The following is a 23,793-nucleotide window of genomic DNA, read 5'->3' as shown; positions in this document are numbered from 1 at the left end:
TGTAGTACTTGATTACTAAATCATATTCCAAAAAATTATGATGGAGAAAGATGCATGTATTGATCACATGTATTTTGATGTACGTAATTTCCACATCCTTAATTATATAAATCCAACGAAACACGAAGTAATATATGTTATATATATATGCTTCGATTAATTAAGAATGAATGTCATTAAATTAAGTATTCTTTTAATCGATCAACAAAATGTAGCTTTCACAACTTAAGTTTTTTAAATATTACTAGCTCCTAAGTAATAACAGTGTTAAAGAAAAAGCTTGATGCATGCAAATTAAAGAAGGTATATATAGATATTGGAAAACTTATTTAGTTTTTATTACTAGTATTAAACAAACTATAGAGTTCCAAACATTATATTATATTTATATTACAAAAGTAAAAGAAAAAGGTCATAAAGACTTGATAGTTTTTCACTACCATCCAACTAGCTAGCTAATTAACCTTCATTATCTATACACAATATTTTGTTCCCATTTTACCCTCAGTCAAACCAACAAGTACACTGATCTTGGGAACATTAAAGATGTCATCTTTTGGCACCAAACTTTTATCTTTTTTTATTCAACACATGACATCTTTGAGAAGCTTGTACCTTCGGGTACCCGTCTTTGGTGACGGAGCCCCGGTTGATGATGATGACTTGAATTTTTCAGAACCCTCTTGATGATCACGCCCATGTTGCTTAATCTTTTCACCCGAATATTCTGACCGGTTACTAATTCTCGCTTCACCTTTTGATTTCTTTGTTGAACCACCTTGTTTGCCGGTTCGAGTCACCTCAGTTTGGCACCAATCACATAGCTCCGGTGGCCCAGATGATTCGCTATAGTAGTTGCTACAATACCTATATTTAAGTTGTACATATGAAAAATATATAATTAATTAAAATATGTTTTTCATTGAATACTTTAAGTTCTAAGTGCGTTGTGCACTTACCAAGAAAAGAGTTATATATAATTATAGTAGGATATAAGAATAAATTTAAGGAGAATAAAAAGATTTGCAGGAGCGACACATATATAAAAATAATATAAATGTAATTATTTAATAAAAAAAATGAATAAATAATTATTTCATGGAGGAGACTGTGGTGGTAGTGGCGGTGGTGAAGTGCGTTGAAGGCGGTGGTTGTAATAGTAACTTATTTTTTTCCTTCCATTTATGATGATGTCTAATGTCTAATTCATTAAATCAAATACGAGTAAAAGTTTCTTAATTTGTATGAATCAACTAGTGGGGCATGTTATATCATAAAAAAACTTCAACTTTATATGAATTAACTTGTGGATACGCGTTAAATCTTACAAAATGTTTCAAATTTATATGAAATAACTAGTGGGCATGGGACAGATTTTTAAAAAGCTTCAAACTTTACATGAATTAACTTGTGGGTATGTGATAAATCAATTTGACATGATTTAAAAACTTGTGGGTATACCTTAAATCATTAAAAGTTTCAAACTAAGGAAGTAATATACATGCCTTAAATCGTAACAAGTTTCTAACTCTAAAGGAGTCAACTTGTGGGTAAGTCTTGATTCCTATGGTTACAAAATTTTGTCATGCATAACCTAATAAAAAGCATGAAATATAACATATGAAATATGAAATATATGTGTGTAAGTTTTAACCAGACAATATAATATAAAAAAAGTGCGAAAGTGTAACGGAAAGAATTGAAACGTACTCGTGTTGGAAGCGGAAGTTGCAGTTGATACATCGGAAGATTTTTTCAGGGAAACCAATGTCACCACACATACAACACAATCTTTCAACATCCATTTTTTTCCGAGAGAGAAATTAAAAAAAACAATAAAAAAAGGGTTAATGAGATGAGGCGGTGTGTGTGTATATGTATATATATAGAGATATATTTTAGATATAGATATAGATGTATACGTATGTGTATAGAAAGCGTAGATGTAGGGTAGTGGGGTTGAACAGGTCGACCACAGGTTGCTTGCAGTCGTTTTCAGTTATGGAAGAAGGGAGAGAGAGAGTTAAGAATAATAAAGAACCAAAATGACGAATATGTCCTTATTCAATGTTATTGGATGGAGACATGAAATGTAGGAAACTACTCATCAATAATCATAATAATCAATAACAATATTGCAATATAAGTATAGAAGAAGTTACATTTGCATTGTCCTTTTCCACTTTGACATAAAAGGAAAATAAAAGGATAATAACTAGCAAGAACCAACACCACACACATGGATGGTAAAATGTGACTCTTCATAAACCTTGCATGTTGTCAATTTTTAATTACTAAACTAATAAATTTGATATCATACTTATATATTTTAGTTACTTATGTCTCTTAAGAAAGTTTGGAATTTTATCAACAGACTTTGAAGACATAAGTTCTAATTATTTACAACAATGGTAGAGGTTCAAGACATTTTCAACACTCGCAACAATTGATCGATCGAGCTAAGTTATATTGTCATGTATAGAGATTTCAAGCCGAAGTAGAGATAAAACGTAATGTGTTACATCTACTTACAATACATGTTCAAGTCTAACCGCTATCATCTAATGGTCCTAGCTTGTTGTGTTGTCAAGTGTCTTATTAGTTAATTAATACAAACACTACATGAAATACACCTTTTCGTGGTGAGGGTTGTTTGATACATCTGATTTGAACTTTAAGGGATCAATTTGTATATTTTGTTAATTCACGCTAAATAAAAGATTAATGTAATGTAATTTATAAAATAGAGATGAGACCAATTGTAAAGGGACATAACCCAACACCTTATATACGTACATAATAAAGTAACTAGTTATCTGCTATTAGTAACTTCCTACTCCCTCCGTCACTTAAATATATTATCAAACCTTCTAATTGTCAAAATCACTTAAATATATTTTATTTTATTTTATTATACATTCTAATTGTCAAAATGATGAACAGTAACTAGGGGTAAAATCATCATTTCACAGTAAATGCCACCTGTCATCGTCATACACCGTCTAACCAGGGGTACAATCGTCATTTCGTATCAAATGCCACATGTCAGCGTTATACGATGTGTGGCATTAGTGGGTGGTACGTATTGGCTTTGTGTGTCTTTCTTCTCCACCGCTTATTTCTTTTTATCTGTTTGGTTTTTTTTTTTTTTTCTTTCCATTTTTTGTTCTTTCAGTCGGTAGGTTGTATGCTTGGTGTTACCTTCTGTGTAAGTCCTCGATCAACTAATTTTTTTTGCTCGGTTGTGTTCGTTTCGTTATAGTTTCCGTCAGATGTCGATTTACCGATTTTAGCTACTTTTGTTTTATTTTTCTTTTATTTGTTGCTTGAAAAAATTGTGCAAACGATCTAGCATATTGGTAGTGACTTCCAGTTACCGACTGTGGTGTTGCGTGACAATATTTGTGTTGCAGCCATGGCATGGTCTGACAGCCAAAATGTTGCGGCCATATTGTTACCATATGTTCTCTTGATGGAATTTATGTGTTCGATTGTGTATGATTCGTTATACCTTCTATTAGATATCGATTAGCCGATTTATATTGTAAGTCTTCGGTTAACTAATTTTTAGTTATTCGATTTTTGATTAACTGATTTGAGATACTTGGTTATTCGGCTTAGCTTTTATCAATTTGTGTTACTCGCTTTCGAAATATTTTTGTTTTATTTTAATGCTAATGAAGTAATTCGTTGATTGAAGAATTTTCGTTATGTTGTTGTGTTTGTTTGATTTATTATCCTTTTGAGTTTTTTTAGGCTGATTTGATATGCTTGGTTATTCGGTTTACCTTTTGTCAATATGTGTTACTCGCTTACGAAACCTTTTGTGTTTTATTTTAATGGTGATGAAGTAATTTGTGTTTGTTGCATGAGAAAATTATGAAAACGATTGAAGAATTCTCGTTATGCTGATGTTTTTGTTTGATTTTTTCTTCTTTTGAGTTTTTTTAGGCTGTGATGTTTAATGGTTTACGATATTGGTGCAGCGATTTCCGGTTACAGGTTGTGGTGTGGCGTGACAATCTTTGTGTTTATAACATCCTAAAACTCTTACCAGAAAATGACAACTTTTTTTATAGCCTGCGCGTCGTGCATGAATGGGTGCGCGGCGCTCAAATTGCTGTCCCGGATTCTGTCCATATCTTTCTGCTTGTGCACGGCGCACACACATCACCCGTACAAGTTTTCAACCCTTTTTAGCACTTTTGACCCATTTAAAACAACCTCTTCCAACGTTTATTATAAACCAACCATAAAACACTTCTAATGCATATAAACCGACATTTTGAGCCAAATAAAATGACTACAACCATAAATTACTTTACACTACCCATCACGTAACCGAAATAACAATTTCGACCCAATTACACTACACGTGGATTCAGACTCGACATCCCAACCCGATACACCAACTTAAACATAACATTTGGTCACATAACATAGTCTTGACATAATACATATAAAAATCGCAACTGACCCAAAACGTTGTTAAGCGTTTATCATTTAGCTAGGTTCAATGGAGACTTGAAAATCTCCACTTACAAACCACACAGATCACACTTGAAACCATAACACTAAACGACCTTGTATCATAAATATTTGTACACATAATCATCCACATTCAGATCATAAGCCATCATGATAATAAAAGCAAGATTTAAAGGATTGCTTTCACTTACTCGAGCTGGATTCTCACTTAGATTCCTTGCGGAATCGCTACTTTCTCGACACTTGCTATATACCTTTAGGAAACTTGCGAGACACAAGGAGTTAAAAGACACTTAACCATAATCAGAGCAATAATTGAATAGCAATAAACTCCATTCGTAACCCGTCTTCTTGGTATCTAATCTCTTATGCAGAGATTGTTAACCCTCGATCATTTCTCGCTGTCCCATGAAAAGTCATACTACATCATATCTAAAATGCATTAGATAATAAATCTCATAATGTAAATACGTATGTAAAATGATACAATATTTCGTATATCAATATTCATGAAGTCTTACCTCACTTACCCATTTCTTACCCATTTTGTGAGCTACATAGGATGTATTCCCACATACCTCTTTTGATCTTCCAAATCGGCGTGTCCCCCGTAATTAATTCGACATTTAGTCTATCATCATATTTCTCTATGAACTCACATCTTATTCGATAACTACCTTTATAATTATCTTACTAAGTTTAGATTATATGTAACAACATTGCAACAACATTACCACTCTTACATGAAAGACTAATTAAACAACACTAACAAGTGGGTTCGTACGAACTCACTAGTTAACCTCATCATATCTAAGTTAACTTATCATCATAAGGCAAATTTATCAAATACATTTATCTACATGACATTCAATACATTTAACGACTTAATTGCCTAACTTATATTAATCTTCAACATAATATTATCATATTCGTTACTTAAACTTAAACGATCTCTTAAGAAAACGATGCATCAAATTATTCCATAAGAAATCCTCCAACTACTATAATAGTGGTTTGTACATCAAACCAAATCATCATCTTATTTATTAACCATAGCATTACTTGTTTAATTCAACAAAATATTTTTGGACATACTAACAACACATCATAATAGCGAACATATAATTATCACATTAATTTACTATATGAATTTACCTATGAAACTCACCTTGATCAATTCGGCTTGCTTGCTTGCACTTTTCTTCTTAGCATCTATCCAAGGCAAATGCTAAACTTTATCATTCTCATTATTCATTTCATGTCATAACATCAAACAAGGTAAATTTTAAATCAATTAACCTTCCTCATAACTTTCCTTAACACATTTCATTTCTTATAATTCTTAAACCCATTTTTAAACTTAACTTGTAACTTTCAACACAATTTCTCTTTTAATACTATCTCATGACTAAGTCATGAGCCTATACACCTTATTCTTGTTAAAACACAACCTTTAAACTCATTCAAGCATTTCTACAAACACTTGATGTGCACAACCTTAATTTGACCCTTAACATAGTCAATTCATCATCTTCTCCATAACACTTGTTCTTTCAACAAGTTCATACATAAACATACACTTTAACCTTCATTTAATTTCGTTTTATACTAGAATCTTACATAAACACATCATCTAACAACTTTTCTAGTATAAACAAATCGTAAACATACCTAAAATCACAACCCCACATATATATTTCAAAACTTTGACTTGTACCTTAACTTATAAAATCGGATTTTGACTAGTAATAAACATAAACTATATATAAAATAATGAACTAAACACATATTAAGCATAAACTTTAACCAATTTTGAGTATCCAAAACATACCTTGATTTCACACTTGAAACCCTAACTAGAATTATGAGAAAAGAGAGTGTGGATGATGATATCTCTACTTCTAGTAGTGTTTATACACTCTTGATTACACAATTTTGTGCTTGCATGAAGTTTGATCTTCCAATTTTGCTCCTTCCTCTCTTCTTGTTCGACACACCTCACGCACACACATACACCGTGATTTTTTTTTTCAATGCTGCACCATATGACTAGATACTTCTCCCCTTTCTTTTATTAAATTATGTTTGGCATTTTGGCAACTTAGGCCCTTCTCCATCACTTTATAACATAGATGATCCTAACTTCTTTTAACTAGTTTAACATTTCTTAACTTTGCAATGTTAGTCCTTTATCCATTTGTCACTTAACTTATGAATGTAAAATTCATTTAATCATTAAATACAATATAAATGGTAAATAAACTTTATGATATTGGCAAAAAAAATCACGTTTTTACCCCCCGATATTAAGCCCTAAATCCATAAAGTTCCAAACTTTGTCGACAAAATAATCGCATTTTCGGTTAATTTTGTAGATTAAGTGATTACAAAGGCGATGCAAAAAGAATCAAGTAAAAGGGGGCTAAAACGAAGAATCTAGAGCGAAAACGGTGAAAGACAAGTTACGACCCAGGAAATCAAGTTACGATCCAGGAAAAACAGCAGATCAGGGCAGGCCATCCGGCTTGCCATCCGGCTTTCCATACAGCCTGTCACTATGGGAAACAGCCTGCCACCATTCGGACACAACAAACGGCTTGCCCTGACATACGGTCATGGCATACGGCCTGCCATACGGCCAGCCAGCCCTATGCCAGGAGGATTTTTGCCTATTTAAGGAGCTTTTTGCATTCATTTTCACACACACTCAATTTGTAACTCAATTTAGATTTTCAGGTATTTTAGTTAGTTTTTAGTCGTAGCTAGCTTAGCTTTTATTTTCCGGAGGATATCCCGGCGAGTCCCTGCGATCTCGGGCAGATTTCTTCAGCTTTTTCAGGTTTTTATCCGAAACGCTTGTCTTATTAATTAAACATGTATTGTTATCATTTATGTTTAATAATGCGTTCCGATATTACCATGTTAGCTTAATTAATATGTATGTTGCCATGATAGAAGTTTGGGTTAGCGTAGTTATGTTAAATTAGTATAGTTAGTATCGTCATACTGAACTTGTGATTCCGATAGATTTGTATGCTAGCATCTTAAGGATTGAACAACCTAGGTTGTGATCAGGACTTGTCCACCTATATGAACTTAGCTACTTCATTGGATTGAGACCCCTGGTTATACTGTATCTGAAGATTCTATGAACTCGCTATGGCCGAAGTTCCCGAGAGGCATCTAATGCGCTTTCAAGACACGGAACTTAGGAATTGAGACATGAATGACCTAGTATACCTATTGACTGTTCCAAAGAGACCTCTTAGGAGATGTTAAGATCTAGTTAGTGCCTTTACTGTGTGACCAAAACCTATTGCATGTTCTTGTCTGATTGTTGCCCTAGGGTTAAGTCATACTAACTGTTTAGGTATCTATTAGGTTTCTATCTGCTTTACTTTCAGTATGTCAATTGTAATGCTGTATAATGTTCAGATTGGTATGATCTCATTAGTATGATGAAATAGTTGTTAGTTTACGTTAAGGTTTTGTCAACTTAACCCGACGGACTCCTTCCGTTGTGATCAGTGTTCACTCAACACGGTACATTGTTATTCAGTTACCCAAATTGATAACGATGGTTAGGATTAGAATTCAACTCACTAATAAACCTAGTGCTTTACTGAGGATAACCTCAAAGGTATAGTTACCTTTCAATTATACAACCAAGTGACATACTTTTCACTCCTCAACGAGAATTCCGAGAGTCTAGAGATAAGTAGGTCTGTATAATTGGATCATCCAACCAGATCTACACTATTCTAAGCATAGCTTTAACATAAACATAATTACCTTTCCCTAGCCCAAACTAATATCTTGGTCAACATTTCTCTGATCTGCATACTCCAGATATCCCTCCATCATCTTTACTTTTCTGCAATTAGGACTATTAGCTTAAAATCAACTACTATCCTTTATCTAGGTAATTTAACCAAAGACAATTATCCACTTGATCTTCAATTCGTTAAACCATTCAACTTACACTTTCTACCCTAGAAAGTTAAAAGTAAATTTAGGCCCCGCAAAATATAAATAATAAACCACTGTTCTCCCTCTGGATAGCTGATTCTGACGCCTTGCGGCCTAACGACACCGCATAAATAAAACCGTCAGTTTCGGTCATATCATTTTAGTTCAAAATTTGGGGCATTAGAGTGTTGCAGCCATGGCATGGTCTGGCAGCTATGCTTTGTTAAACAGAAAGGTACTGAGTTATAAGGCTGTGATGATTGATATGTGACTTTTAGTTACTGGTTGTGGTGTGGCGTGCTCACATTTGTGTTGCAGCCAGCAGCTAAAATATTGCAGCCATATTATCATTATCATTTTCATACATAGATCCATGTTGTTACCATTGTGGGCCAGCTGAAAGATTGCAGTCATGTTGTTACCATATGTTTTCTTGCTGCAACGTATGCATATTATTAAGCCTTGATGCTATTTTGTTTTGGTTGGGAATTTTAAGGTGTGTTATGGTGTGTTAAGGTATGTGGTTACCGTGCGTTTTGTTGGTCCACTCTATGCATATTACTGAGCCTTGCTCCATATTGTTTTTTACAGAAAGGTATTTGTCAGTCTGTTGAGCTTTAATTGAAAGGCTATGATAATTGATATGTCCTGCCTTGATTGAGTATTGAGAGATATGGTTACGTCTTCCAGTTACCGGCTGTGGTGTGGCATGGTAACCTTTGTGTTGTAGCCATGGCATGGTTGGACAGCCGAAAGATTGCAGCCATGTTATTACCATATGTTTTGTTGCTGTAGTGTATGCATATTATTTAGCCTTGAACCTATTTTTTTTGTTTGGGAATTTTATATGCATATTACCGAGCCTTGCTCCATGTTGTTTTCTACACAAAGGTATTTATCTGTCGGTCGAGCTTTAATTGAAAAGCTTTGATGACTGATATATGCTGCCTTGATTTACTGTTGAGACTAATGTTTTTTTATATCGGTTCAGCACCTTCCAGTTATCGGCTGTGTTGTGGCGTGGTAACCTTTGTGTTGGAGCCATGGCATGCTGAGATGGCCGAAAGATTGCAACGTCATTCAAATATTTTGCGTGGTGTTTGCAGGTGTTACGTATTGCTTATCGGGTTCTTTATTCTCTGTCGCTTATTTCTTTAGCTTATTATCCATGCTTCTAATTGCCGAAACGATAGGTGTTGCATTCGTCCAGATTCCTATCGGTTATGGCTATATTGTTATATGTTGTATTGTCTCCACGATATTGATTTTTCTAATCGGTAAAACTAATGATCTCTCTCTTTTGCTAATTGACTCGGTTGAAAACCATTTAATTGTTAGTAATTTATGTATTTATCTGTCTGTTGGACTTGAGACGAAAGGCTGTGATGATTGATGTGTCATGGCTTAATTGAGTATTAAGAAAAATGGTTTCCATATTAGTGCGTAGATTTTTCGGTTACCGGCTGTGGTGTGGCGTGGCAATGTCTCTTTTGTAGCCATGGCATGGTGTGGCAGCCGAAATATTTCCGCCATGGTGTTATCATAGGTTCTCTTGCTCCGGTTTACGTATATTTATGAGCCTTGATTTTATTTTGTTTTTCCTGAGAAATAGAAGGTGTGTCTTCCTTTTTTTTTTACAAAAAAGTACTACTTTTAATTGAACAACTGCATGTGCTGATTCGGTACCTAACTTTGGTGTGATGTGGCATCCTATGTGCTACAGCCATGTCATTGTGTGTCAGCTAAAATGTTGCAGTTATATTGTTATTATATGTTTTCTTCTTCCAGTTTGTGGAATGTTGTATTTTTTTGTTTTCTTTTTTGTTTTTCTATGTTTGATTTTAAGTTTTTTTTCTTTTTTATTTTTTCCTCTTTTTTTTACTTCTTTTTATTGTATTTGTTACATTAAGTTATTCCACATTTATTTACTGATATTAGGGCTGAGCATGGGGCGGTTGGGGGCGGTTAGGTATGCTATCCACCCCCATAACCGATAATTCGGTTAATTAATATTTTTAACCATTCGGTTCGGTTAACAAACGGTTTGGTTAATTCGGTTAAATTGGTTAACGAGTATATATAGAACGGTTAATTTGGTTAACCATTTTGTGAGCTATGTAAATCATAAATTTGTGCATACTGCATAATGTATAATACTAGAGAAACAAAACTTAAATATAAGTCTCATAATTTTTAACTCGAAATTAAAGGTAAACTCCAAAATAATGCATAAAACCACATATAACTAGAAATAATGGAATTTCATGTTGCTTTTGCAAAGCATTAAAACTTCTTCATTATTAAATCTTCATCCAACCAAGAATCATCGATGCAAGTATCTTTCATTGGCGTCTTTCCGTTTGGTATTATATATACAATTAGAAGGATTGTTAACGTCAATAAAAACTACTAGTATTAATTAAAAACAATAGTATTATGAAAAGAAATCCTTACCAATCTCAAGTTTAGCCAAACTTTCATTCAAGTCTTCTAGTTGTATCCCATTAACCCCCATCTCTTGCAAATCTGCCGGTGTAGAGCGTAGCCAATCTTGTGTTCATATTAAGGCTTCCGATGTTTTTGGAGTAAGAGAGCTTCTGAACTTGTAGATAACCCTGCCTCCGGTACTAAATGCCGACTCACTTGCAACCGTGGAAACTGGCATTGCCAACACATGTCTTGCAACTTGAGAAAGTATGGGGTACTTCACCGAATTCAATTTCCACCAACCTAAAACATCATATGTATCATCTCCCTTTATCTTCTTTTCTGTAGCGTCTCTCAAATAAATTTGACACTCGGTATCATTAACTCCAACTCCGCAGTTTTTTAGATATTTTTCATAACCATCATCTATATCAAGATCGATGGTACCCTTACCAACGCCGGGAGTAGAAGATGAAGAGATTATCGTGTCCTTTCCTTTTTCTTTTTCCATTTTTTCCTTGTACTGATTAAACAAAGCATCCAAGGTATCTGTCACTTGTTTAGTAATATCACTAATTTTCTTTGTATTAGTACCATATATCAGTCCCAAACAATAACCCAGAAAAAACAACTTATTTCGAGGATCTAAAACTAATGCAACATACAACAAAACGTTCATACTATCCATGTCGTCCCAATATTTATCATACTTCACTTTCATTGATAAAGCCATATTTCTCTTTTTCTCATCTTCATTTAAACACATATTCGATATGGCTGCGTGCATCGTGACAAGCTCTCCAACAAACAAAGTCGATGTTACATACTTATTCCCCGATATCTTTTTTGTAACCTTGAAAAAAATGCTTAAAAACTCCATAAAGTTCCTGTTAAAAATAAAGTGACATAATGTATTAACGTGTCTATAGAACTAGTCTAGATGCACAACCTATGTGTAGACAAACTTTATTTGAATGATTAAATCTTTGATTGCGACTGATCAACTATACATTGATTTTTTTAAGTCAAATTTTTTTATTGCTTTCAGTTAAAATTAATATATACAGCTAGCTAAAACTAATAAATAGTTGTAATACATAGTAATTCAATATAATGTAGTTATACGATATACCTAGCGTGTGCCCAGTCCTCTTGGTTAGGAGCTCCCAAAACACATCTCTCACTTCTTTTCCTCTTCTTACTATTCCCTTAACCTTCACCATATTCGTCATAAATTTCACCTTGAAAGTATGACTTATAGTTGATATCTATAAATTTAAGCCTATCAAAACACATCATATCATATTAGTAAATGAGACAAATTTGAAATATGAAATAAAGTAAATCACACATTAAAAAATATACCTATCAAATGCTTTGGAATATTTCTCTGCCGTTGCAAACATACAGTACGTTGAATTCCATCGGGTTTCAACATCAAGACATGGTTTATTTTTATAACTTATTTTTTCAAACTCAACACACTCCAAAAAGTTATCATATCTAGAAGGGGACGATCTCAAATACTTAACAGCATTTCTAATCTTTGTAATGCTATTAAATTGCTCATCTAAACCATCTCTAACTACAAGGTTGATGATATGTGCACAACATCTCAAGTGCACATATTTAATGTAGTGACCCAAACTTTTCCATGTTTATATATATTAAATGAAATTGATATTTACATGATTAAGTGTTTCCAACATGTTAAGCAATCAAACTTGTTAAGACTTGATTAAATGAAATAGGTTTCATATAGACAATTGACCACCCAAGTTGACCGGTGATTCACGAACGTTAAAACTTGTAAAGACTATATGATGACATATATATGATTATATATATAATTAACATGATATTATGATAAGTAAGTATCTCATTAGGTATTTTAACAATGAGTTATATACATAAAATTGAGTTTATTAAATTAAGAAACTCGAAACGATATATATAACGAATATCGTTATAACAACGTCTTACTAATTATATATGAATCATATTAAGATATTGCTACACTATGTTTAATCATGATAAATGATAAGTAAACATGTCATTATGTATATTAACAATGAACTACATATGTAAAAACAAGACTACTAACTTAAGGATTTCGAAACGAGACATATATGTAACGATTATCGTTGTAACGACATTTAAATGAATATATATCATATTAAGATATATTAATATATCATAATATCATGATAATATAATAATTTAACATCTCATTAGATATAATAAACATTGGGTTAACAACATTTAACAAGATCGTTAACTTAAAGGTTTCAAATCAACATTTACATGTAACGACTAACGATGACTTAACGACTCAGTTAAAATGTATATACATGTAGTGTTTTAATATGTATTCATACACTTTTGAAAGAATTCAAGACACTTATCAAAATACTTCTACTTAACAAAAATGCTTACAATTACATCCTCGTTCAGTTTCATCAACAATTCTACTCGTATGCACCCGTATTCGTACTCGTACAATACACATCTTTTAGATGTATGTACTATTGGTATATACACTCCAATGATCAGCTCTTAGAAGCCCATGTGAGTCACCTAACACATGTGGGAACCATTATTTGGCAACTAGCATGAAATATCTCATAAAATTACAAAAATATTAGTAATCATTCATGACTTATTTACAAGTAAACAAAATTACACATCCTTTATATCTAATCCATATACCAACGATCAAAAACACCTACAAACACTTTCATTCTTCAATTTTCTTCATCTAATTGATCTCTCTCAAGTTCTATATTCATGTTCTAAGTGTTCTTCATAAATTCTATAAGTTCTAGTTTCATAAAATCAAGAATACTTCCAAGTTTGCTAGCTTACTTCCAATCTTGTAAAGTGATCATCCAACCTCAAGAAATCTTTCTTATTTACAGTAATATATCTTTATAATACAAGGTAATACTCATATTCAAACTTTGATTCAATTTCTATAACTATAACAATCTTATTTCGAGTGGAAATCTTACTTGAACTTGTTTTCGTGTCATGATTCTGCTTCAAGAACTTTCAAGCCATCCAAGGATCCTTTGAAGCTAGATCTATTTTTCTCATTTTCAGTAGGTTTATCCACAAAACCTGAGGTAGTAATGATGTTCATAACATCATTCGATTCATATATATAAAACTACCTTATTCGAAGGTTTAAACTTGAAATCACTAGAACATAGTTTAGTTAATTCTAAACTTGTTCGCAAACAAAAGTTAATTCTTCTAACTTAACTTTTAAAATCAACTAAACACATGTTCTATATCTATATGATATTCTAACTTAATTATTTAAAATCGTAAAACCCGAAAAACAACGTAAAACCGGATATACGCCGTCGTAGTAACACCGCGGGCTGTTTTGGGTTAGTTAATTAAAAACTATGATAAACTTTGATTTAAAAGTTGTTCGTTTGGGAAAATGATTTTTCTTATGAACATGAAACTATATCCAAAAATCATGGTTAAACTCAAAGTGGAAGTATGTTTTCCAAAATGGTCATCTAGACGTCGTTCTTTCGACTGAAATGGCTACCTTTACAAAAATGACTTGTAACATGTATTTACGACTATAAACTTATACTTTTTCTATTTAGATTCATAAACTTAAGTTTAATATGAAACCATAGCAACTTGAAACACTCAAAACGGATTTAAAACGAAGAAGTTATGGGTAAAACAAGATTGGATATTTTTGCTTGTTGTAGCTACGTGAAAATTGGTAACAAATTTATATTAATCATATCCTAGCTAACTTATATTGTATTATACATGTATTCTAATATATTATGTAATCTTGGGATACCATAGACACGTATGCAAATGTTTTGACATATCATATCGACCCATCTATATATATTATTTGGAACAACCATAGACACTCTATATGCAGTAATGTTGGAGTTAGCTATACAGGGTTGAGGTTGATTCCAAAAATATATATACTTTGAGTTGTGATCTAGCCTGAGACGTGTATACACTGGGTCGTGGATTGATTCAAGATAATATATATCAATTTATTTATGTACATCTAACTATGGACAACTAGTTGTAGGTTACTAACGAGGACAGCTGACTTAATAAACTTAAAACATCAAAATGTATTAAAATTGTTGTAAAATATTGATAATGCTAAAAACGAACATATATTTCATAGCATTATTCCTCAAGAAAGACAAGCTTTTAGTTGCAATTGTCCTATTTACAAGTGATATTCGGTTAAATAATAAAAGGTGAAGACAAAAGATAGATTCGATGAATTAAAGACGTAAACGACCAAAAAGCTCAAAAGTACAAAATACAATCAAAGAGGTTCCAATTATTGATAAGAAACGTCTCAGAATTACAAGAGTACAAGATTCAAAACGCAAAGTACAAGATATAAAATAGTACGCAAGGACGTTCGAAAATCCGGAACCGGGACCAGAGTCAATTCTCAACGCTCGACGCAACGGACTAAAAATTACAAGTTAACTATGTATATAAATATAATATAATATATAATTAACTATATAAATTATATATATATATATTATATTTATATATTAAAACCGTCGGCAAGAAAGGTTCCAAAATGAGATGAGCTGTAGAAACAAACTCCGCGAGTTGCGGAGTTTGAAGGCCAAAAAGGCCGCGACTCGCGGAGAGACCCTGGACAAAAATGCCTATAAAAGCCAGCGCATTCTGAACGTAAAATATATCAATCTCTCTATCATCATACGTAATATATATATATATTTATTTTAATTTTAATTTTAATTTTAATTTCTAATAATAAGGATATGTTAGCGAATGTTGTAAGGGTGTAAGTCGAAATTCTGTCCGTGTAACGCTACGCTATTTTTAATCATTGTAAGTTATGTTCAACCTTTTTAATTTAATGTCACGTAGCTAAGTTATTATTATGCTTATTTAAATCAAAGTAATCATGATGTTGGGCTAAAAATATTAAAATTGGGTAATTAGGCTTTGTACCATAATTGGGGTTTGGACAAAAGAACGACACTTGTGGAAATTAGACTATGGGCTATTAATGGGCTTTATATTTGTTTAACTAAATGATAGTTTGTTAATTTTAATATAAAGATTTACAATTGGACGTCCCTATAAATAACCATATACACTCGATCGGACACGATGGGCGGGGTATTTATATGTACGAATAATCGTTCATTTAACCGGACACGGGAATGGATTAATAGTCTATGGAATTATTAAAATAGGGGTGAAATTATGTACCACGACACTTGGCATAATTGATAACAAAGTATTAAAACTTTGGGTTACACATAGTCGATATCCTGGTGTAATTATTAAACAAAGTAATAAAACCTTGTTACAGTTTAAGTCCCCAATTAGTTGGAATATTTAACTTCGGGTATAAGGATAATTTGACGAGGACACTGGCATTTTATATTTATGACTGATGGACTGTTATGGACAAAAACCAGACGGAGATATTAAATAATCCAGGACAAAGGACAATTAACCCATGGGCATAAAACTAAAATCAACACGTCAAACATCATGATTACGGAAGTTTAAATAAGCATAATTCTTTTATTTCATAGTTAATTTCCTTTATTTTATATTTAATTGCACTTCTAATTATCGTACTTTTTATTTATTGTTATTTAATTGCACTTTTAATTATCGTACTTTTATCGCAATTTTATTTTATCGCACTTTTATTTATCGCAATTTCCTTATCGTTATTTACTTTACGCTTTAAATTAAGTTATATTTATTTTTATTATTTTACATTAGGTTTTAACTGTGACTAAAGTTTTTAAAATCGACAAATCGGTCAATAAACGGTAAAACCCCCTTTTTATAATAATAATATTACTTATATATATATTTATATTTTTATAAATTAAAACTAATATAGCGTTAAGCTTTGGTTAAAGATTTTTCCCTGTGGAACGAAACGGACTTACTAAAAACTACACTACTGTACGATTAGGTACACTGCCTATAAGTGTTGTAGCAAGGTTTAAGTATATCCATTCTATAAATAAATAAATATCTTGTGTAAAATTGTAGCATATTTAATAGTATTTTCTTATAAAATTTAATAGTATTTTATACCCCTTAGCTTTAACATCATGTATTTTTGGCGCCGCTGCCGGGGAATTCGATTTCTTGCTTAAAAGCCGGAAGCGCAACGCTAATATAAAAAAAAAAATTTTAATTTTTAGTTTACTTTTAAAAAAAATACGCTTTTGTAAAAATACGTTTTAAATATTCGAAAACATAAAAAGAAAACAAAAATATAAATATTTTTAAGAGTTTGTTAAATATTTAAGTTTTATAAAGTTTCTTTATTTTTATTTTATAAAAATATAAGTCTTATTTAAATATTTTGTTTTTATTTAAAAAATAAAAAAAACCGAAAAAAACGAAAAAAAAATATATATATAAATCTATTTTTAAGATTTTTATAAAATTATAAAGTATTTATATTTTTATTTTAGTTTTTAAAACATAAGTTTTTATATAATTTATATAAATATTTTATTTAATTATTAAAACAGAAAATATAAAACAGAAAAATATAAAAACAAATAAATAAAAAAACTGACCTGTCGAAACTTGACCTGTCTCTTTTGAACCTGCAATCTCCGCGACTTGCGGGGGTTTTGAACTGGGTTCACCGCGACTCGCGGAGCCGCCCAGACAGGTCACATAGGAAGCCCTGAATTCGCATTAATTACGGGTTTTTATTATTATTATTATTTAAATTAAACCCTAATTAGGGTTATATTTTTATATAATTTAGTTTAGTTTATTTATTAATTTGTATTTTAAGTTTAATTAGTTTAATTAGTTTATAAAATTAATAGTTTTATTAAATAAATAATATAAAAATAATATTTTTATAAAAATTGTAATTTTTACAACTTTTAGTATATTTTTATATTTTGTCCCTTTTTATTTGATTTAGCATAATTTTTTATATTTTTCGCTCGTAGCTAGTTTTAAGTCTAGTATTTTGCTGTAGCTTATTTTTATTTATAGATTTTTAGGATTTGCCGTAAAATCCCTTAAGTGCTTTTTCTTTAGACTAAGATTTAGGTGCTTTAGAATTTTGCGACGCCTTTTTAAGTTTTAGTACCTTTTTAAGTTATTGCCATTTGGGATATAGTTTTACTTGTAAGCTTTAATATTTTTAGACGCAACTTTTAATTCTTAGTTTTTAGTTCTTTTTTTTAAGTTTCAACGCGCTACTTTCTTATTTTTATTTTTCGACGCCTTTTAACTATGTATCAATTATCACTCCAATTAGTAATCTCAATTTGCAATTTTAATTTTAAGTTAGTGATAGTAATAAGGTTGGGTTAGTTGAGTGTTTTAAAGTGAAATAAGTCACTCTTTTTCTTTCTTATTTTTCGACGCCTTTTATTTTTCAACCCTTTTCTTTTTCGACCTTTTCCGACGCGCTATTTTTCTTTCTTATTTCTCGCCATTCTAGTTTTTAGGACTTAGAATTTTTCTACTTCTTCTCTAAATTTCTTTAAATTACGAAAATTTATTTTAAGTGGTTAAATTGATAGACATCAAAATTTTCTGGTTCGTAGTAATAGTTAGATTTGTACGTGGACCGGGTTATTGGAGCCAAACAGTACTCAATTATATTGAGACCAAACGAATCCTGCCCCTCTGCTGCATCTTTTGGCTATTCGAAACGTGGGTAAAATCAGAAAAGTCTATTAATTGGATAACTTATATAATTTTTCTTTCCTTTTAAAAACTAATAGGATATTCAGTGAATGCACCGAGCAAGACGTTCACCACCTTTTGTACGTTCACCACCTGTAACTCGATCAAGACATCTAGCTAATATTATCGCCGTTGATTTTTCTTTAGAATCGTCATCCAGTCGACCAAGTACTCCAATTCAAATTTCCGATAATCCATTTTTTGAACCCGACCTCACAATTGAGAATCCGGAGAATATTCAGGGACGATTCATAGATCCTGAACCATTAATCTTTCCTCCGGAACCACCAATCATTCAAACAGAGATTGTTGAGGAACGAACCATTAAATCAGAATCCTCTAGTGATTCAGATTCAACAAATTCAATCATGGAAAATCTGGAACCTTTAAGTATGGAAGACCGAATGAGAGCTAAACACACTGGCCAAGGTCACGCAATTACTCATCCAGACATTAATGCGCCAGATTATGAAATCAAAGGACAAATCCTACACATGGTAACTAATCAATGCCAATTTAGTGGTGCGCCGAAAGAAGATCCAAATGAACATCTTCGTACCTTTAATAGGATCTGCACTCTATTTAAAATCCGAGAAGTTGAGGATGAACAGATATATCTCATGTTATTTCCCTGGACTTTAAAGGGGGAAGCCAAAGATTGGTTGGAATCGTTACCTGAAGGGGCGATTGATACATGGGACGTTTTAGTTGAAAAATTTCTTAAACAATTCTTTCCGGCATCTAAAGCCGTAAGACTTCAAGGAGAAATTGTTACGTTCACACAGAAACCGAATGAAACTCTATATGAGGCATGGACCAGATATGGAAAGTTATTAAGAGGATGTCCGCAACATGGTTTAGACACTTGTCAAATAGTACAAATATTCTACCAAGGATGCGACATCACTACAAGGAAAGACATAGATATAGCAGCTGGTGGTTCTATTATGAAGAAAACAGAAACTGATGCTTACAAAATTATTGATAATACTGCTTCCCACTCACATGAGTGGCACCAAGAAAAAGATATCGTTAGATCATCTAAAGCAGCTAGAGCCGATTCTAGCCATGACTTAGATTCCATTTCTGCAAAGATAGACGCTGTCGAGAGACGAATGGAAAAGATGACTAAGGATATACACTCAATACGAATTAGTTGTGAGCAGTGTGGAGGACCACATTTGACAAAAGATTGTCTCAGTATTGAACTAACAATGGAACAAAGAGAGAATATTTCATACATAAACCAAAGGCCTAGAAATAATTATCAGAATAATTATCAACCGCCAAGACCAATTTACAATCAAAACCAGAATTATAACCGAAATGTTCCATACAACAACCAACAAGGTCCTAGCAATCAACAAGTATCCAATAATACTTACAATCAGCAAAGACCTAATTTTCAAAACAAACCACCACAACAAACCGATGATAAAAAGCCAAATTTATAAGATATGATGACGAAGCTAGTTGAAACTCAAATGTAGTTTTTCACATCTCAAAAACAAACGAATGAACAAAATGCTCAAGCATTTAGAAATCAACAAGCTTCTATTCAAAATTTGGAACAAGAAGTAAGTAACCTAGCAAGGTTAATAGGTGAAAGAAAACCATGAAGTTTACCTAGTGATACAAATGCTAACCCCCGAAATGAAACAGCTAAAGTCATTACCACAAGAAGTGGTACAATACTTAAACCACCTGAAATACCTGTAATTTCTGATGAAGCTATTCCTACTCCACAAGAACCACAACCTGAACAAGATAAGGAAAAAGAACCGGTAGTTGAAAAGATTAATGAAGATAACACAGTTAAGGCAAAACCTTATGTTAAACCATACCAACCACCACTTCCTTACCCGAGTAAAATGAAAAAAGAGAAACTAGAAGCCGAGCAATTCAAATTCTTGGATATGTTTAAATAGATAAATGTAAATCTTCCTTTCATTGATGTGATTTCAGGAATGCCTAGATATGCTAAATTTCTGAAAGATCTAATATCGAATAGAAAGAAAATGGAAGAACTCTCGGCCGTTACTATGAATGCTAATTGTTCAGCAGTGCTGTTGAATAAGATACCAGAAAAACTATCTGATCCAGGAAGTTTCACAATTCCATGTTTTCTGGGTAGTCTTAGTTCAATAGAAGCATTGGCAGATTTAGGTGCTAGTATAAATTTAATGCCGTATTCACTATACACTAAACTAGACCTTGGAGAATTGAAACCAACAAGAATAAGCATACAACTAGCCGATCGATCAATAAAATATCCTAGAGGGATAATGGAGAACATGCTAGTTAAAGTTGGTACTTTAGTATTTCCAATAGATTTTGTTATTCTGGACATGGAAGAAGATTCTCAAGTTCCTCTCATATTAGGAAGACCATTCTTAAACACGGCTAAAGCAATGATAGACGTGTTTGATAAGAAACTGACCCTAAGTATAGAGGACGAAAGTGTTACCTTTTCAGTTGATAGAGCAATGCAACAACCGCAATCTGCAGATGATACATGCTATTATATTCAAACTATAGATTCACATGCAGAATTGTTAGAAGAATTTCCAGAATTACAAGGAACATGAGAATGTTATTTAGGAGAAGGAACTGAACCAATTGATGAAACTGAAATGTTAGCTACACTAATAGCTAATGGATATGAACCAACAACAGAAGAAATTCAAATGCTAAAAGAAGAAGACAGATATCGATATAAATCATCGATAGAAGAACCACTAACATTAGAGTTAAAGCCACTTCCAAACCATTTGGAATACGCTTATTTACATGGTGAATCTGAATTACCTGTAATAATATAGTCTTCTCTTACTGAAAATGAGAAATCACAACTCATTTCTGTGTTGAAAGCTCATAAACCAGCCATTGCATGGAAGATTCATGATATTAAAGGAATAAGTCCTTCGTATTGCACACATAAAATCCTTATGGAAGAAGGTCATAAAACGTATGTGCAACACCAACGAAGACTAAATCCGAATATGCAAGATGTTGTTAAGAAAGAAATTATTAAACTGCTTGATGCAGGATTAATTTATCCAATTTCTGATAGTCCATGGGTAAGCCCAGTTCAATGCGTGCCTAAGAAGGGTGGCATGACTGTCATTACAAATGAGAAAAATGAGCTTATTCCTACTAGGACTGTAACAGGATGGCGTGTATGTATTGATTATAGAAAATTAAATGCCGCCACTAGAAAAGATCACTTTCCCTTACCTTTCATTGATCAAATATTGGAAAGATTAGCCGGAAATAGTTACTATTGTTTTCTTGATGGATTTTCCGGATATTTTCAAATTCCAATAGCACCCGAGGACCAAGAGAAAACCACATTCACGTGCCCTTATGGTACTTTTGCTTACAAACGCATGCCATTTAGACTTTGCAACGCCCCTGCAACCTTTCAAAGGTGCATGATGGCAATTTTTCACGACATGATAGAAGAATGCATGGAAGTTTTCATGGATGACTTTTCAGTCTTCGGTGATACTTTTGAATCATGTTTAGTTAATCTTGAACGAATGCTTATTAGATGCGAACAATCAAATCTAGTACTTAATTGGGAGAAATGCCATTTCATGGTTAAAGAAGGCATCGTTCTTGGTCATAAAATTTCAAAGGAAGGAATTGAAGTGGATAGAGCTAAAGTAGATGTAATTGCTAAACTTCCACATCCCACCAATGTTAGGGGAGTTAGGAGTTTTCTAGGGCATGCCGGTTTTTACCGACGTTTCATAAAAGATTTTTCTAAAATTGCCACTCATATGAATAAAATCCTAGAAAAGGATGCTCCATTCATCTTTTCAGATGAATGTATCAAATCTTTTAATATTCTTAAAGAGAAACTCACTAATGCGCCGATCATGATAACACCAAATTGGAATCTACCATTTGAACTAATGTGCGATGCAAGTGATTTTGCAATGGGAGCCGTTTTAGGACAAAGGATTGAAAAACGATTTCAACCTATATATTATGCTAGTAAGACGTTACAAGGAGCACAAACGAATTACACAACTACTGAAAAAGAACTCCTTGCTATTGTCTTTTCTTTTGACAAATTCCGTTCATATCTCGTTCTAGCTAAAACGGTGGTCTATACCGACCATTCTGCTCTTAGATACCTATTTTTGAAACAAGATGCCAAACCAAGATTAATACGTTGGATCTTACTCTTACAAGAGTTCGATATTGAAATCCGAGATAAAAGAGGAGCAGAAAATCTCGCCGCTGGTCATCTTTCTCGTCTTGAAAATCCTAAATTAGAAGTTCTAAATGAATCGGCCATACAAGACAACTTTCCTGATGAATATCTATTGAAGATAGATTATAATGAAATTCCATGGTTTGCAGACTATGCAAACTACTTAGTATGTGGATTCCTTGAAAAAGGATTATCGTACCAAAAACGAAAGAAATTCTTTAGTGATATAAAACACTATTTCTGGGAAGATCCACATCTGTTTAAAAGTTGTCCAGATGGAATAATACGCCGATGTGTATTCGGAGATGAAGCTAGTAAAATCTTAAACCATTGTCACACAGGACCAACAGGAGGGCATTATGGGCCTCAACTCACAGCAAGAAAAGTTTACGATGCTGGATTCTATTTGGCCTACAATTTTCAAAGACGCACACCTTCTTTGTAAATCCTGTGATGCTTGTCAAAGGGCCGGAAAAATAAGTCAACGTGATGAAATGCCACAAAATGTCATTCAAGTATGTGAAGTATTTGACATTTGGGGTATTGACTTTATGGGTCCATTTCCAAAATCTCATAATAATCTCTACATTCTCGTAGCCATTGATTATGTATCTAAATGGGCGGAAGCACAAGCTCTCCCAACTAACGATGCACGAGTTGTAGTCAACTTTTTAAAACATCTTTTTACAAGGTTTGGAACACCGAAAGCTTTAATAAGTGATCGGGTTACTCATTTCTGTAATAATCAACTTGAGAAAGTTCTTAAAAGATATGGAGTAACTCATAAAATCTCCACTGCATATCATCCACAAACAAGTGGACAAGTTGAAAATACCAACCGAGCTTTAAAACGTATTCTAGAGAAAACCGTAGGATCAAATCCGAAGGAATGGTCCATAAAATTGGAGGATGCACTCTGGGCTTTTAGAACA

General features: G+C 32.6%; 1 protein-coding gene and 1 long non-coding RNA gene across 2 annotated transcripts; both read right to left on the bottom strand.

Moving 5' to 3' along the window:
- Positions 1-318: 318 nt before the first annotated feature.
- Positions 319-1,837, bottom strand: LOC139874778 (uncharacterized). Its single transcript, XM_071862177.1, has 2 exons — positions 1,711-1,837; positions 319-867 (listed from the first exon to the last, which is right to left on the bottom strand). The coding sequence occupies exons 1-2, from the start codon at positions 1,803-1,805 to the stop codon at positions 585-587; spliced, it is 378 nt and encodes a 125-aa protein (XP_071718278.1). The 5' UTR covers positions 1,806-1,837; the 3' UTR covers positions 319-584.
- A 2,641-nt stretch (positions 1,838-4,478) lies between these two features.
- On the bottom strand, positions 4,479-6,547 carry LOC139874772 (uncharacterized). The gene is made up of 3 exons (XR_011767898.1): positions 6,320-6,547; positions 5,657-5,700; positions 4,479-4,909 (listed from the first exon to the last, which is right to left on the bottom strand). It is a non-coding gene; the product is annotated as an uncharacterized lncRNA (long non-coding RNA).
- Between the last annotated feature and the right edge of the window lie 17,246 nt (positions 6,548-23,793).

The sequence above is a fragment of the Rutidosis leptorrhynchoides genome, chromosome 1 (genome assembly GCF_046630445.1).
Source record: "Rutidosis leptorrhynchoides isolate AG116_Rl617_1_P2 chromosome 1, CSIRO_AGI_Rlap_v1, whole genome shotgun sequence".
NCBI lineage: Eukaryota > Viridiplantae > Streptophyta > Magnoliopsida > Asterales > Asteraceae > Rutidosis > Rutidosis leptorrhynchoides.
The sequence above is the reverse complement of the archived record's forward strand: the minus strand, read 5'-3'. Positions and strand labels throughout refer to the sequence as shown.